The sequence below is a fragment of the Oreochromis aureus genome, linkage group 14 (assembly GCF_013358895.1).
Source record: "Oreochromis aureus strain Israel breed Guangdong linkage group 14, ZZ_aureus, whole genome shotgun sequence".
Classification (NCBI taxonomy): Eukaryota; Metazoa; Chordata; class Actinopteri; order Cichliformes; family Cichlidae; genus Oreochromis; species Oreochromis aureus.
This window is the reverse complement of record NC_052955.1, coordinates 10,586,750-10,600,654: the sequence shown is the minus strand read 5'-3', so window position 1 is coordinate 10,600,654 and position 13,905 is coordinate 10,586,750. Positions and strand designations below refer to the sequence as shown.

The 13,905-nt window shown below is 40.4% G+C and overlaps 2 protein-coding genes across 2 annotated transcripts; both read right to left on the bottom strand.

Annotated features, from left to right (window-relative positions):
• Positions 1–571: 571 nt before the first annotated feature.
• LOC116335663 (olfactory receptor 867-like) lies at positions 572–2,511 on the bottom strand. Its single transcript, XM_039598034.1, has 3 exons — positions 2,206–2,511; positions 992–1,212; positions 572–824 (listed from the first exon to the last, which is right to left on the bottom strand). Exons 1-3 carry the CDS (start codon positions 2,509–2,511, stop codon positions 572–574), a joined length of 780 nt encoding a protein of 259 aa, XP_039453968.1.
• Positions 2,512–10,621: 8,110 nt separating this feature from the next.
• LOC116335662 (olfactory receptor 1509-like) lies at positions 10,622–11,464 on the bottom strand. The gene is made up of 2 exons (XM_039598033.1): positions 11,329–11,464; positions 10,622–10,770 (listed from the first exon to the last, which is right to left on the bottom strand). Exons 1-2 carry the CDS (start codon positions 11,462–11,464, stop codon positions 10,622–10,624), a joined length of 285 nt encoding a protein of 94 aa, XP_039453967.1.
• Between the last annotated feature and the right edge of the window lie 2,441 nt (positions 11,465–13,905).

Here is a 13,905-nt window from a genome sequence, read left to right as displayed (position 1 = left end):
GGTTGAACATGGTGAAATAGTACATTTGTCTTAGTGGGACCTCTGACTCATGAGATGGAGTGTATGCCTGGGGTTCACTGGCAAAATGGGTTAATTCTACAATGTCATGTGTATGTTACCGCTATTATGCTGCAGCAATCATCAATGCTATTTTGTTAGAAATTACAGATTTTAGTTCTTTTCTGACATCTAACAGAGAAAATAGTAATTGCATTCAAACTGTTGTAAAATTTAATTTATTACTTGTTAATGAGACAGATTGTTTAAATCATATCATATAAAATGTTCTACAGAGCCATTCACAGACATACATGTAAAAACAGTCATGATCAAAGGAAAAGTAATTATTGATATAATCACATGTTAATAGAACTGAGTGACTCACACAGTGCTTGCCATTTTCTTCTGCTCTCTATTTGGGCTTTACAACAATAAACAGGATACAAAGTTAGGTATTGCATTGATAACTGTACTATACATTTCATACTATATGTTTCTGTATCATATCAGAACAATATTTAGAGTATAAAATTATGCAGCTTTTATTACTACACTCACAATTCACCAGAATCTAGTCAGATAGGTCAGCCTTTTTTGTGAATATCTTAAAGATCTTATTTTTAATTTCTTTTGTCCTGAAACAGTACACAAAAGGATTTACAACAGCTGGCCCAAGGATGTTCCCAATCAATAAACCCTGACGTTCCTCAAGTGTTAATACCACACCCACTCTGGTCAAGGCAATGAGAACAAATAAAGGAGAGTAATAACATGTTACTACAATCAAGTGACTCACGCAGGTGCTTGCCATTTTCGTCTTATCTCTATTTGATGAAAATTTCATTAAAAATGCAATCACAACATAGGAAAGGGAAATGAAAGAAAAAGTGAAAAATAAAAAAAAAGCGTTATGACTAAGACTAAATTGAAATAGTAATTAGGATCAACACAAGTGGTTCGTATTACAGCAGCATAGTCACAGAAAGTGTACTTCATCCTTGAGGTACAGTAAGGAAGTGTAGCTGCAGTTGCAGGCATAATAGCAACAACACCAAATGCAGCAACATACAGAATGTATGTAAGAACCAGAGTACGTGTATTTGTCATATAACTGTGGTACTGAAAAGGATAAATTATAGCAATTAATCTATCAAATGCCATAAGTACTAAAGCAAACGACACCATCACTCCTGCCCAGTTGAAAATAGACAGCTGAATGAAACAGTCCACATAAGACAGTGGTTCCCAAAGTGTGGGGCCCGCCCCTAGGGGGGCGCAGAGTTGCAGGGGGCGCAGCATGAAAGGGGAAAAAAAACAAAACAAAACAACGCTTGACACTGCTAGCACGGGCGCCCACACAAACGCAAAGCAGGAGATGAAGCATAGCTGAATATGTTTCCAAACCAACTTCATTCTAAGCCAAAGACTAGAAAATATGGTGAAGCATATCTTCCTTTGGCTTCACCTGCACAAGTGCTGAGGTAGGTCTCCTGCAGAATTAGTTTTCCTGCATCGAGGACAGCGCTGGGCTGTTCAAATCACGGACAAACAGTATCCCACAGTTGTTTATGTTTTTTGAACCCATTTTGTAGAGGGTTTTTTTGAAATGTATTGATAGCAATGTTGAACATTATTACACAGGAAAAAAACAACTACATGTAAAATAATTACACCGTGGCGCCTCTGCCTTTCTAAATGCAGGGACAGTAATGGCCTGTATATGTAAAAACCTGCAGAGTCAGATTAACAGTATTTTGTCTCTATCTGCCATTCTGCAATTCATCTCATGTAAACAATAACGTGGCGCACAGCGTGACGTGAAAAAGGCACATTCCTTTGACATTGCGTGACAAACTCTGTATTCCTTGTCCACACGTAAACGCAAAAAAAAAAAGGAGTTTTAAAAATCTCCGTTCTCGGTGATTCGACACGCCGTTTACATGTGCCGAAACAGCTGCGCGTTCAAAAATACCCGTGTAGGTGCGGACGGAGCGTAAAAGAGTTGGTAGTTTATTTTCTTACTACCTGTAATTTATTGCAGATTATTTGTATTTGCTTAATTGTTTAATAAATGTTTGAGGTGTGAAATAAACCGCAATGGAGCAAAATATGGGTGTGTGTGGTTGAAGGATGTGATTGTGCGTGCTGCAAATGCGATAAGTACTAAAAGCGCGAACATTTTCTTGTTAAACAAGGGGGCCCAGCAAAAAAAGTTTGGGAACCACTGACATAAGATATGGTATTAACTCCAGCAAGTAGAACCCCAATCATTGTTGGACAAGTACTGGAGGTATACAGTAAGTCAACAACAGCAAGGTTGCAAATCAGAAGATACATTGGTTTATGCAATTTCTTGTCAAAAATAATGAAGACAATATTTAGCACATTGGCAATAACAGCAATTAGATAGGTTATCAGCATACCCACACCAACAGCAACAGGCCTTTTAACTGTGTCAAATCCACCTATAATAAAGTGTGTTACTTTGATTGAAGTATTCTGTAAGGACATACTCAATATAATATTAATATTATTACAAAACGTTTCGCAAAAAGGGAGTAAAAGAACTCCTTTCAAAGCAACAAATGTTTAAATATACTGCAAATCTTGCACAGTCTTAAACATTTCTTATCAGTTTCCACAAAAATACTTCTGACCTAAGTCAAAGAGCTTTGGGGTCACTAAGCTTTGGCGTTTTTAAGCTGTAAGTTTTCACTAGGTAGCTCTCTCATCCAATCAGACTGGCTGTGGGCTTGACAAGCCCCTCCTATTCCATGTAACCATTATGTCATCCAGTCCAGTGACAGGATAGAGTGACAGCATAATTTGGTTGTTTTCATCAGACACAAGAAAATCATGAAATAATTTTAATTATAGCACTGCAGCCTGGTATTCTTGATTCATGATAAGTGTGAAGTGAGTTTGCTTGGAAATCAGCGTTTGTGTGCTGATCGTGCAGCACAATTAATTTTATTGGATTTTTTTTGTATCCATAGAAGTGCCTTTTCATTTGAATTTATCCTCTGTAATTGTCATAAATCAGAAATTTGGTGTAGACTGGTTGTTCTTGGGCAGAGAATGCATGTAGTGTGATATATGTTCATGATTAAAAGAAAATACACATTCTGTCAGTTCTAAGGTTTTATATAGACTACTTCCCCTATTAGGGCATACTTTCCTACTACTATATCACTTTCTTTTAGCCATCTCTGGTGTAACACTCTCTGGCTGTCACATCATAGGATACAATATCTTTTAAAAAACATAAGGAAAATGAGTTTGAATGCTTTGTAAACCTCTTTTGCCATTTTCAACAATTTTGAATTTGATTATTACTTTAATTAAAATATTTGCTGTTGTTTTAGGAAAATAAATTTTAATGTTATGAAGTGTCATTAATGTAAGTATAACATACATAACTGTGCACTTTCAATTATTTTGGAGCATAAAGAAGAGTGGTTAAAGAGTGAGATGAGTGGTTAAAAAACAGAAAAAAGGTATTAAGAGCAAATTATCGGGAAGGCTGGCAATACAAACATAAGCAGCCTAAAAATATTTCCAAAAAATGTTATGGTCCCTGGATGGTCCCTTGTTAACTCAGTGTTTTGATTTTTGGAGGTTTAGGGTTTTATTTTTAACTTTTGATTATCTTTGTATTATCGTTCTGTATTCTGTATTGTTGACATTATGGGGTTTTATTATGGTGTTACGGTTATGTTGCAGTTTTGTATTCCCAATTTGCTCAGGTTTGTCTCTGTGTTTTGTTATCTTCTGTCTTTGTATCAAGCTTGAATGTCTTCTTTCTGGTCTCAGTGTTGGTCATTTCGTCTTTTATTTTGACAGTCTCTCATTCTGTGTCCGCTGAGTTCCATTTTGCTTCCCCTGTCTCTTTAGTCTGTTATTAGTTTCAGCCTTGTTTCTGTCTGTTGCCTTTTCCCTTATTATCCCGTGTATGCATACATTGTCTGATTCTGCTTCTGTTCTTTTTCATGTTTTCCCTCTGTGTGTGCATTCCTGCTCACTGTTTCCCCCTAGTACAGGGGTCTGCAACCTTTAACACCCAAAGAGCCACTTGGACCCGGTTTCCACGCAAAAGAAAACACTGGGAACCGCAAATACTTTTTGAAATCTAAAATGAAGATAACACTGTATATATTGTTTTTTTTTACCTTTGTGCTTTGTGTGAACAACTAAAGTAAGTAAGTAAAGTTTATTTATTAAGCGCTTTTCACAGACAGGCAGTCACAAAGCGCTGTACACAAATATTAAAATAAACAATACAATCAATAGACATTATACACAATGTAAAAGATCAAATGTAAATAATGTAAAGAATATAAAATACGTAGATCAACAATAGGCTTGTTTGAACAGAAAAGTTTTTCACTGCTTTTTAAAAGAATCCACAGAGCAACTAAGGTGCGTTACTTATAAAATCCATGAAGTGCTACAGAGAAAATTACATTTTATTTATGTAATTAACACATTTTGAACTCTTAAAGAAATATAACAAAAAGAAAGACACCCAGCTGAACTAAAATGATCCATGTAGCAAACAAAAACTGTTGTGAGCCGCCACCCTTTTAAAAAGTAATTGAAAAAAAAGCACTATGCCGCTAAAAAAAAAATTAGATATTTGCAAAATTCTGCCTAAATATCTATTTTACCTTGTTAATGTGTGTGGCGGGGCGTGGTCTGCAGTGCCGCTGAATGGGAGTCGGACGCACCCGAGCGGCACCAGCAATCACGCCTCGCCGCCTTAAAGTCTGTGCTCTCTCTGCTGTTGTGTTGTCGGGCTGTGAGCTGAAAAGCTGCAGCCGGCTGTATGCGTACAGCAACCGTGTGTGAAAAGTGGTCAATATAGAGATGCTGAAAAGCATGTTCATGCAAACATCGTCGGGTCTGCCGTGATATGTTTACAATGAGACCTCTGCTCACAGCGTCTGCAAATCGGGGCTTTCATCTTTACGCAGGACTGTAAGCTGTCATCTGTGAGGCGTGAGCGGTGTTTGTTTTTAACATAGTTCACGGTTGAGAACAACTGCCGACATAATGTGGATCCGAAGATCCATAATTGGCCTATCTGGGGTTGAAAGTCTCGATAAATGCACGGCGTTTCGGCGGGTACACCGGCTTCCCCGAGTGTAACGCTTATTTTGAGCGATGAAAAAAATTATAAAATATTATTTTATTTTATATTTCAAAATCACAACAATCTTCCAATATAGAACTACAAGTTTTTAAAAAGAACTAAACACAAATAAAATGCACTTCAGCTAAATACTTCTAATTTATTTTCCCAAACCACGCGGAGCCGCAGTATAAGGACTAAAGAGCCGCATGCGGCTCCGGAGCCGCGGGTTGCCGACCCCTGCCCTAGTAGTACTTGTCATCTGGATTCCCTCCTCAAGTCCACCTCTAAAAAAAGTCAGAAAATATAAATTCATAAATAAAATGTCATAAATAAAATTAATAAATCATGCTGTGAAGTGGTCTAGTCAAATAGTGTTTGGCATGCTTTTCAAATCTTTAAATTACCCCAAAATCTTCACTGAACTGTGAAAGACTCATTGACAGTTATTGCGAATATGTTTTTGCAGTTCTTGCTGCCAAGGGTACCACTACCAGTTATTAGTTATCAGGTATAGGTATTAGGAGGCAATTACTTTTTCACATAGGGCCAGATAGTGTTTTTGCTTTTTCATCTTTAAATTACCCCTCCGCGAATTGCTAAATTATCGTGGTGGAGGGGTTTGTGTGTCCCAGGGATCCCAGGGGCTATGTTGTCTGGGTGCTTTTGCACCCTGGTAGGGTCTCCCATGGCAAATTGGTCCTGGGTGAGGGACTAGACAAAGAGCGATTCAGAAGACCCCTATGAAAAGACCATCGAGGGAACAGTTCACCCTGCCCGGGATAGGGTTACGGGGGCCCCGCCCTGGAGCCAGGCCCGGCTAGGGTGCCCGAGGGCAAGCGTCTCGTGGCCGGGCCTTAGTCAATGGGGCCCGGCTGGGCACAGCCTGAAAAAGGGACATGGGCGGATTTTCCTGCAGGCCCACCACCCACAGGAGGCACTGTAGGGGTCGGGTGCAATGTGACCCGGGCGGCGCCCAGGAATCACACATATCTGTGATAAAAAGTCATCTTTCAGAAAAACTACTGCAACTTCCAGGAGGGGAGGTCCTGGCGGACCGATCCCCGGCTACCAAGACTGGCAATTGGGACATGGAATGTCACCTCTCTGGTGGGGAAGGAGCCTGAGCTAGTGCGTGAGGTTGAGAGGTACTGGCTAGATATAGTCGGACTCACCTCAACGCATTGCCTGGGCTCTGGAACCAGACTCCTGAAGAAGGGCTGGACTCTGTCTCAGTCTGGAGTTGGCCCTGGTGATAGGCGGCGGGCTGGGGTGGGTATCTTGGTATCCCCTCGGCTTGCTGCTGGTATGTTGGGGTTTCTCCCAGTGGACGAGAGGGTTTGTTCCCTTTGCCTTCGGGTCAGGGAATGGGTCCTGACCGTCGTCTGTGCTTATGCGCCGAGCAACAGTTCAGAGTACCCAGCCTTCTTGGAGTCCCTGGGTGGGGCACTGGAGGGTGCTCCTCCTGGGGCAACAACAGCGAGACCTGGAAGGGCGTGATTGGGAGGAACGGCCTCCCGGATCTGAACCCGAGCGGTGTTTTGTTATTGGACTTCTGTGCAAACCACAGTTTGGCCATAACGAACACCATGTTTGAACATAAGAGTGTCCATAAGTGCACGTGGCACCAGAACACTCTAGGCCACAGGTCGATGATCGATTTTGTAATCGTATCACCAGACCTGAGGCCATATGTTTTGGACACTCGGGTAAAGAGAGGGGCTGAGCTGTCAACTGATCACTACCTGGTGGTGAGTTGGATTAGGCGGCGAGGGATGACACTGGACAGACCTGGGGCGCCCAAACATACAGTGACGGTGTGCTGGGAACGTCTAGCAGAGGCCCAGGTCCACGAGCTCTTCATCTCATACCTCCAGCAGAGCTTCAACAGCATTCCGAGGGAGACTGAGGACATTGAGTCTGAATGGACCATGTTCAGCACCTCCATTGCTGAAGCCGCTGCACTGAGCTGCGGCCGCAAGGTAGTTGGTGCTGGTCGTGGTGGTAATCCCCGAACTAATTGGTGGACACCAGAGGTGAGGGGAGCCACCAAGCTGAAGAACGAGTCCTACCGGGCTCAGTTAGCCTGTGGGACTCCAGAGGCAGCTGGTAGGTACCGACAGGCCAAGCGGAATGCGCCGCGGGCGGTGGCTGAAGCAAAAGCTCGTGTGTGGGAGGAGTTTGAAGAGGCAATGGAAAAAGACTTTCGGACTGCCTCGAAGAGATTCTGGCAAACCGTCAGGTGACTCAGGAGGGGAAAGCGGTGTTCTACCTGCACTGTGTATAGTGCGGGTGGAGTGGACCTCCTCAATCCCACTGGCACGTCTTCCGTGGCGGAAGCAGATCTGGGGACGAAGGGGATGACCCGTCAATCTCTGGGGGCGAGGTCACTGAGGCAGTTAAACAACTCCTTGGTGGCAGAGCCCCTGGGGTGGACGAGGTCCGCCCCAAGTTCCTGAAGGCTCTGGTCGTTGTAGGGCTGTCCTGGTTGACGCACCTCTACAATGTTACGTGGAGATCAGGGGCAGTACCCCTGGACTGGCAGACCGGGGTGGTGGTCCCCATCTTTAAGAAAGGGGACCGGAGGGTGTGTTCCAACTACAGGGAAATCACACTCCTCAGCCACCCTGGGAAAGTCTATGCCAGGGTGCTGGAGAGGAGAGTCCGTCCGTTAGTCGAACCTCGGATACAAGAGGAACCATGCGGTTTTCGTCCTGGTCGGGGAACACTGGATCAGCTCTTTATCTTCTCGAGGATACTTGAGGGCTCATGGGAGTTTACCCAACCAGTCTACATGTGTTTTGTGGACTTGGAGAAGGCATTCGACCGTGTCCCTCGGGGGTCCTGTGGGGGGTGCTCCGGGAGTATGGGGTGTCTGGCCCATTGCTACGGGCCATTCAGTCCTTATACGACCATTGCAAGAGCTTGGTCCGCATAGCCGGCAATAAGTCGGACTCGTTCCTGGTGGGTGATGGGCTCCGCCATGGCTGCCCTTTGGCACCGATTCTGTTCATAATTTTTATGGACAGAATTTCTAGGCATAGCCAAGTGGCGGGAGGCTTTCACTTGGATGGTCTCAGGATCTCATCTCTGCTTTTTGCAGATGATGTGGTTCTGTTGGCTTCATCGGGTGATGGTCTCCAGCTCGCCTTGGAACAGTTTGCAGCCGAGTGTGAAGCGGTGGGAATAAGAATCAGCACCTCCAAATCTGAGGCCATGGTCCTCAGCCGGAAAAGGGTGGAGTGCCCACTCCGGGTCAGGGATGAGTCCCTGCCCCAAGTGGAGGAGTTTAAGTATCTCGGGGTCTTGTGGAACAAAATGAATGGATGGATGGATGGATCTTTAAATTAAAAATATAATTTTGAAAGTGCCTTTTATTTTTATCCAGGTTATCTATTGTCTATTATTAAAATTTCTTTTATGATCTGAAACGTGTGTGACAAATATAAATCTAACTAAACAGGAAGGGCAAATACTTTTTCTAAGTGCTGAAGCTCTAGAAAGGTATTGAGTTACTCACTGACTACCCATTATTAAACATTAGATTTGTTAGGTAACAGCTAGTTATTTTGGAATAATAACACCATGATTTTAAAAAAGACAAAAATAACTGAGTGACTATAACTGTAGTCAGTCAGTTATAACTCAGTTATATACATATCAGACCGTAACATATAAGCTCATGAATTGCACTGGTAATATATAACATTAATATTACTCTATTATGTACCATTTTTAAAAAAGGAATCATGATGATGAGGTATCAAAAAAGACTGAAACAAAACTGGACACAGACTGCCAATTTATTTTTCAAAAATGTTGAAATATATTAACGTAAATGTTTGACAAAGAAACAAACTACATTTCACATGAGACTATATTAATCACAAAAAATCAAAGTCCAAGAAGTTCAATCATCCCTAGTGCAAAAATATTATATTGTCCAGTATACTAACAGTATACTGGACAATATAACAGTTTTCACAGTTTTCCCAAAACGAACAGTTTTCCCAACAAATCTTCTTGCTATGTCGGGGAATAAATGTATGACTCAGTTTATAAACAGTGCACCAAACTGCAGAGGCTCTGTCAGACCAAAAAAACCCCTGTTACTGTTGTTAGGTGTAGGCTGTGTGCAGGCAGGAGTGGTGGTAAGGAGGACCCAAAGTGCAGACTCGGAGGCAAAAGGTGAACTCATAAACAGCTTTAATTCTGAACTCAAAGTAACAAACTTCCAAAGTGCAAAATAAACTCAGGCAAGCAGACAGAAACACACAGCATAGTAAACGGTTTTCCCAACAAATCTTCTTGCTAACGAGTCAAGGGAATAAATGTATGACTCAGTTTATAAACAGTGCACCAAACTGCAGAGGCTCTGTCAGACCAAAAAAAACCCTGTTACTGTGATTTAATGTGCAAGGGAACCTAAATGCAGTTTAACAGAGAGAGGAGCAAATTAGGAACTAGGACCTCAACCACAGAACTGGGACAGAAATGTGATTAAAGCAAACAAGTAAAATCAGTGATTTTAAACACATAAACACCACCAACTCAAAACCCATATTTTCTGGGACTGGCAATATAGAAGTGTAAATATTATACCAAAAACCACAAATTTGCAGATTAAAAGACATATTGTCTTATGTAGTCTCTGATCAAAAACAATAAATGGGAAGAACGGCTATGTTATTAGATTAACCTGACCTGCTTTAGGTCTTCTGACTGTTAAAAATCTGTATAATAAAATAAGTTACTTAACAGAGTTAATCAGCTTTGCTGAGTTTTAATTAGTGGCAATTAACAGCAGACTACTATTTGCATTAGACCACCACAATTTCTGTTTGTGGTTGATGCCTTAGATTATTATAAAGACAAAAAAAAATGCTGTGTATATTATTTGTGATATTGGAGTGCTACCTAGACATGTTTCAGTTTTCTGCAGCAATGTTAATGGGGACAGAGCTGAATGTTGCGAAATAGTGCATTTGTCTTAGTGGGACCTCTGACTCATGAGATGGAGTGTATGCCTGGGGTTCACTGGCAAAATGGGTTAATTCTACAATGTCGTGTGTATGTTACCACAGTTGCTATTATGCTGCAGCAATCATCAATGCTATTTTGTTAGAAATTACAGATTTTAGTTCTTTTCTGACATCTAACAGAGAAAATAGTAATTGCATTCAAACTGTTGTAAAATTTAATTTATTACTTGATAATGAGACAGATTATTTAAATCATGTCATATAAAATGTTCTACAGAGCCATTCACAGACATACATGTAAAAACAGTCCTGATCAAAGGAAAAGTAATTATTGATATAATCACATGTTAATAGAACTGAGTGACTCACTCAGAAAAGTTAGGTATTGCTTTGATAAATGTACTATGCATTTCATACTATACGTTTCTGTATCATTTCAGCGCAATATTTAAAGTATACAATTATGCAGATTTTGTTACTACACTCACAATTCACAAGAAACCTCCAACTAGATCCCATTTTTTGTGAATATCTTAAAGATCTTATTTTTAATTTCCTTTGTCCTGAAACAGTACACAAAAGGATTTACAACAGCTGGCCCAAGGATGTTCCCAATCAATAAACCCTGACGTTCCTCAAGCGTTAATACCACACCCACTCTGGTGAAGACAATGAGAACAAATAAAGGAGAGTAATAACATGTTACTACAATCAGGTGACTCACGCAGGTGCTTGCCATTTTCGTCTTATCTCTATTTGATGAAAATTTCATAAAAAATGCAATCACAACATAGGAAAGGCAAATGAAAGAAAAAGTGAAAAATAATATAAAAAACAGCATGACTGAGACAATATTGAAATAGAAATTAGGATCAACACATGTGGTTCGCATTACAGCAGGATAGTCACAGAAAGTGTACTTCATCCTTGAGGTACAGTAAGGAAGTGTAGCTGCAGTTACCGGCATAACAGCACTAACACCCAAAGACACGACCCACAGGATGTATGTAACAACAAGAGTACGTGTATTTGTCATATAACTGTGGTACTGAAAAGGATAAATTATAGCAATTAATCTATCAAATGCCATAAATGCTAAAGCAAAAAACGCCATCACTTCCACCCAGTTGAAAATACACATTTGAATGAAACAGTCCACATAAGATATGGTATTAACTCCAGCAAGTAGAACCCCAATCATTGTTGGACAAGTACTGGAGGTATACAGTAAGTCAACAACAGCAAGGTTGCAAATAAGAAGATACATTGGTTTATGCAATCTCTTGTCAAAAATAATGAAGACAATATTTAGCACATTGGCAATAACAGCAAGTAGATAGGTTATAAGCATAACCACACCAACAGCAACAGGCCTTTTAACTGTGTCAAATCCACCTATAATAAAGTGTGTCACTTTGATTGAAGTATTCTGTAAGGACATACTCAATATAATATTAATATTATTACAAAACGTTTCAAGATGCTGTTTAAGAAGCAAAAAGGGAGTAAAAGAACTCCTTTCAAAGCAACAAATGTTTAAATATACTGCAAATCTTGCACAGTCTTAAACATATGTTATCAGTTTCCACAAAAATACTTCTGACCTAAGTCAAAGAGCTTTTGGGTCACTAAGCTTTGGCATTTTTAAGCCCTAAGTTTTGACTAGGTAGCTTTCTCATCCAATCAGACTGGCTGTGGGCTTGACAAGCCCCTCCTATTCCATGTTACAATATCGCAACAGCTATTTTATTTCACACATGGTACAGCAGTAATTCATTTCCTATTCACAAACCTTCCTTTTAAAAGTCACACTGTTTCCATGCATGAAAAGGAAAATAAATGATATCATCCAGTCCAGTGACAGGATAAGAGTGGCAGCATCATTCGGTTGTTTTCATCAGACACAAGAAAATCATGAAATCATTTTAATTATAGCACTGCAGCCTGGTATTCTTGATTCATGATAAGTGAGTTTGTTTGGCAATCAGTGTTTGTGTGCTGATCATGCAGCTTAATTAATTTGATTTTATTTTTTTTTTTTTTGGTATCCATAGAAGTGCCTTTTTCATTTTAATTTATCCTCTGTAATTGTCATAAATCAGAAATTTGGTGTAGCCCAGTTGGACTTGGGTACAGAATGCATGTAGTGTGATATATGTTCATGATAAAAGGAAAATACACATTCTGTCAGTTCTTTTCCCTGTTAATGCCCTACCTGCCCCCCTGGCAAAACTTTGCTAGACCCGCCCCTGCACAGTTACCAGCTGTCAGCTACTTCGAAAAGGATCCTGGTGTTATTTGTCTCTCAGAAACAGCTCACAACTTCCCTTCAACTCATTCATGTCACCTAAAAGGTAAACCTGTTTCTCCATCACCTGTTCAGCTTGGATGATTCAGTAAGGACATCTCCTGGTTTCATCTCACCAGGATATCCAAACAGATATCATGACCAGCAGCTTTTACGGCTGTGGCTCCAGCAAACATCAGCTGATCACGCTTAAACGTGCTGCTGTTGTTTAACGCAACATCTGCTGGTTTCCTCTTTATGGCGCAAAGTGGGCTATAAACAAACAAGAGAGATGGGACTTGCGACAGAAAAGCCGATCAGCTGATCATTGATCAGTTTCATGATTGAAGTAGCAACAGGAGAGGGAGGAGGAGAGAATGAGAGAAGAAGAAACAGCTGTGCAGCATAAAGACAGAATAATTCCAGCTTTGTGTCTTTTTTTCATTGTAGCTGAAGTACGGGACAAATCGCGTTCCTTTTCATCTCAATACAAAACGCATAATATTTTCTCTGAATATGAGACGATTCCGTTTTTTACGGGACGGTTGGCAACTCTAATAACTAACCTTATGAATAAAGTAAAGTTCAACGTCAGTAACATCATAGCACCCCCCAGCTGTATATAAACTCCATCATGCCAGCTAGTACACAGTACGAGTTATTGTAACTGACTGTAAAAAGTTAGCACAACGAAACTAAACCTAAACTTGGTTTATATCTGACCCAGATTGACAGCAGTTCATAACTTCTCACCTGAAGTTCAGCTCCCCTGATACTCAGACCGGCGGCCGCCTCGGGTCTCTCCTCCTCATGCCTCACCTTTCCGTCATCCACCTGCTGGCCTCCACCACTTGCTAATGTTACTGAATCTGTGGAAGCTCTGCCATAGCCGCCACCAAACAATTGAGTTATTTTTACACATCTGCCAGCATCTGGCCAATCCACCACCTTTCATTGTTTATATTGTTATGAGAAAAAAAGAAGAAAAAACCCCCCATCGGCCCATAAAAACGAAAAATCACCATCGGCCCACCGGGCATTGGCCAGTCCAGCTATGCCCATTATTAAACATTAGATTTGTTAGGTAAGCATTTTGGAATACTAACATGACTATAACTGTAGTCGATCAGTTATAACTTCGTTAAATACATATCAGACTGTAACATATAAGCTCATGAATTGCACTGTTAATGTATAACGTTGATATTAACCTATTATGTACCATTTTTAAAATTGGAATTATGATGATGAGGTATCAAGAAAGACTGAAATGAAACTGAACACAGACTGCCAATTTATTTTTCAAAAATGTTGAAATATATTAATGTAAGTGTTTGATGATGAAACAAAATACATTTCACACGAGAGTATATTAATCACAAAAAAACAAAGTCTTACAGTTCAATCATCCCAGGTGCAAAAATATTGTTAATGTTATTTTTACAAGAAACATAATATTGTGTTTTAAGCCATTTGTACATTATTTAATATATTTTTCCTGATTT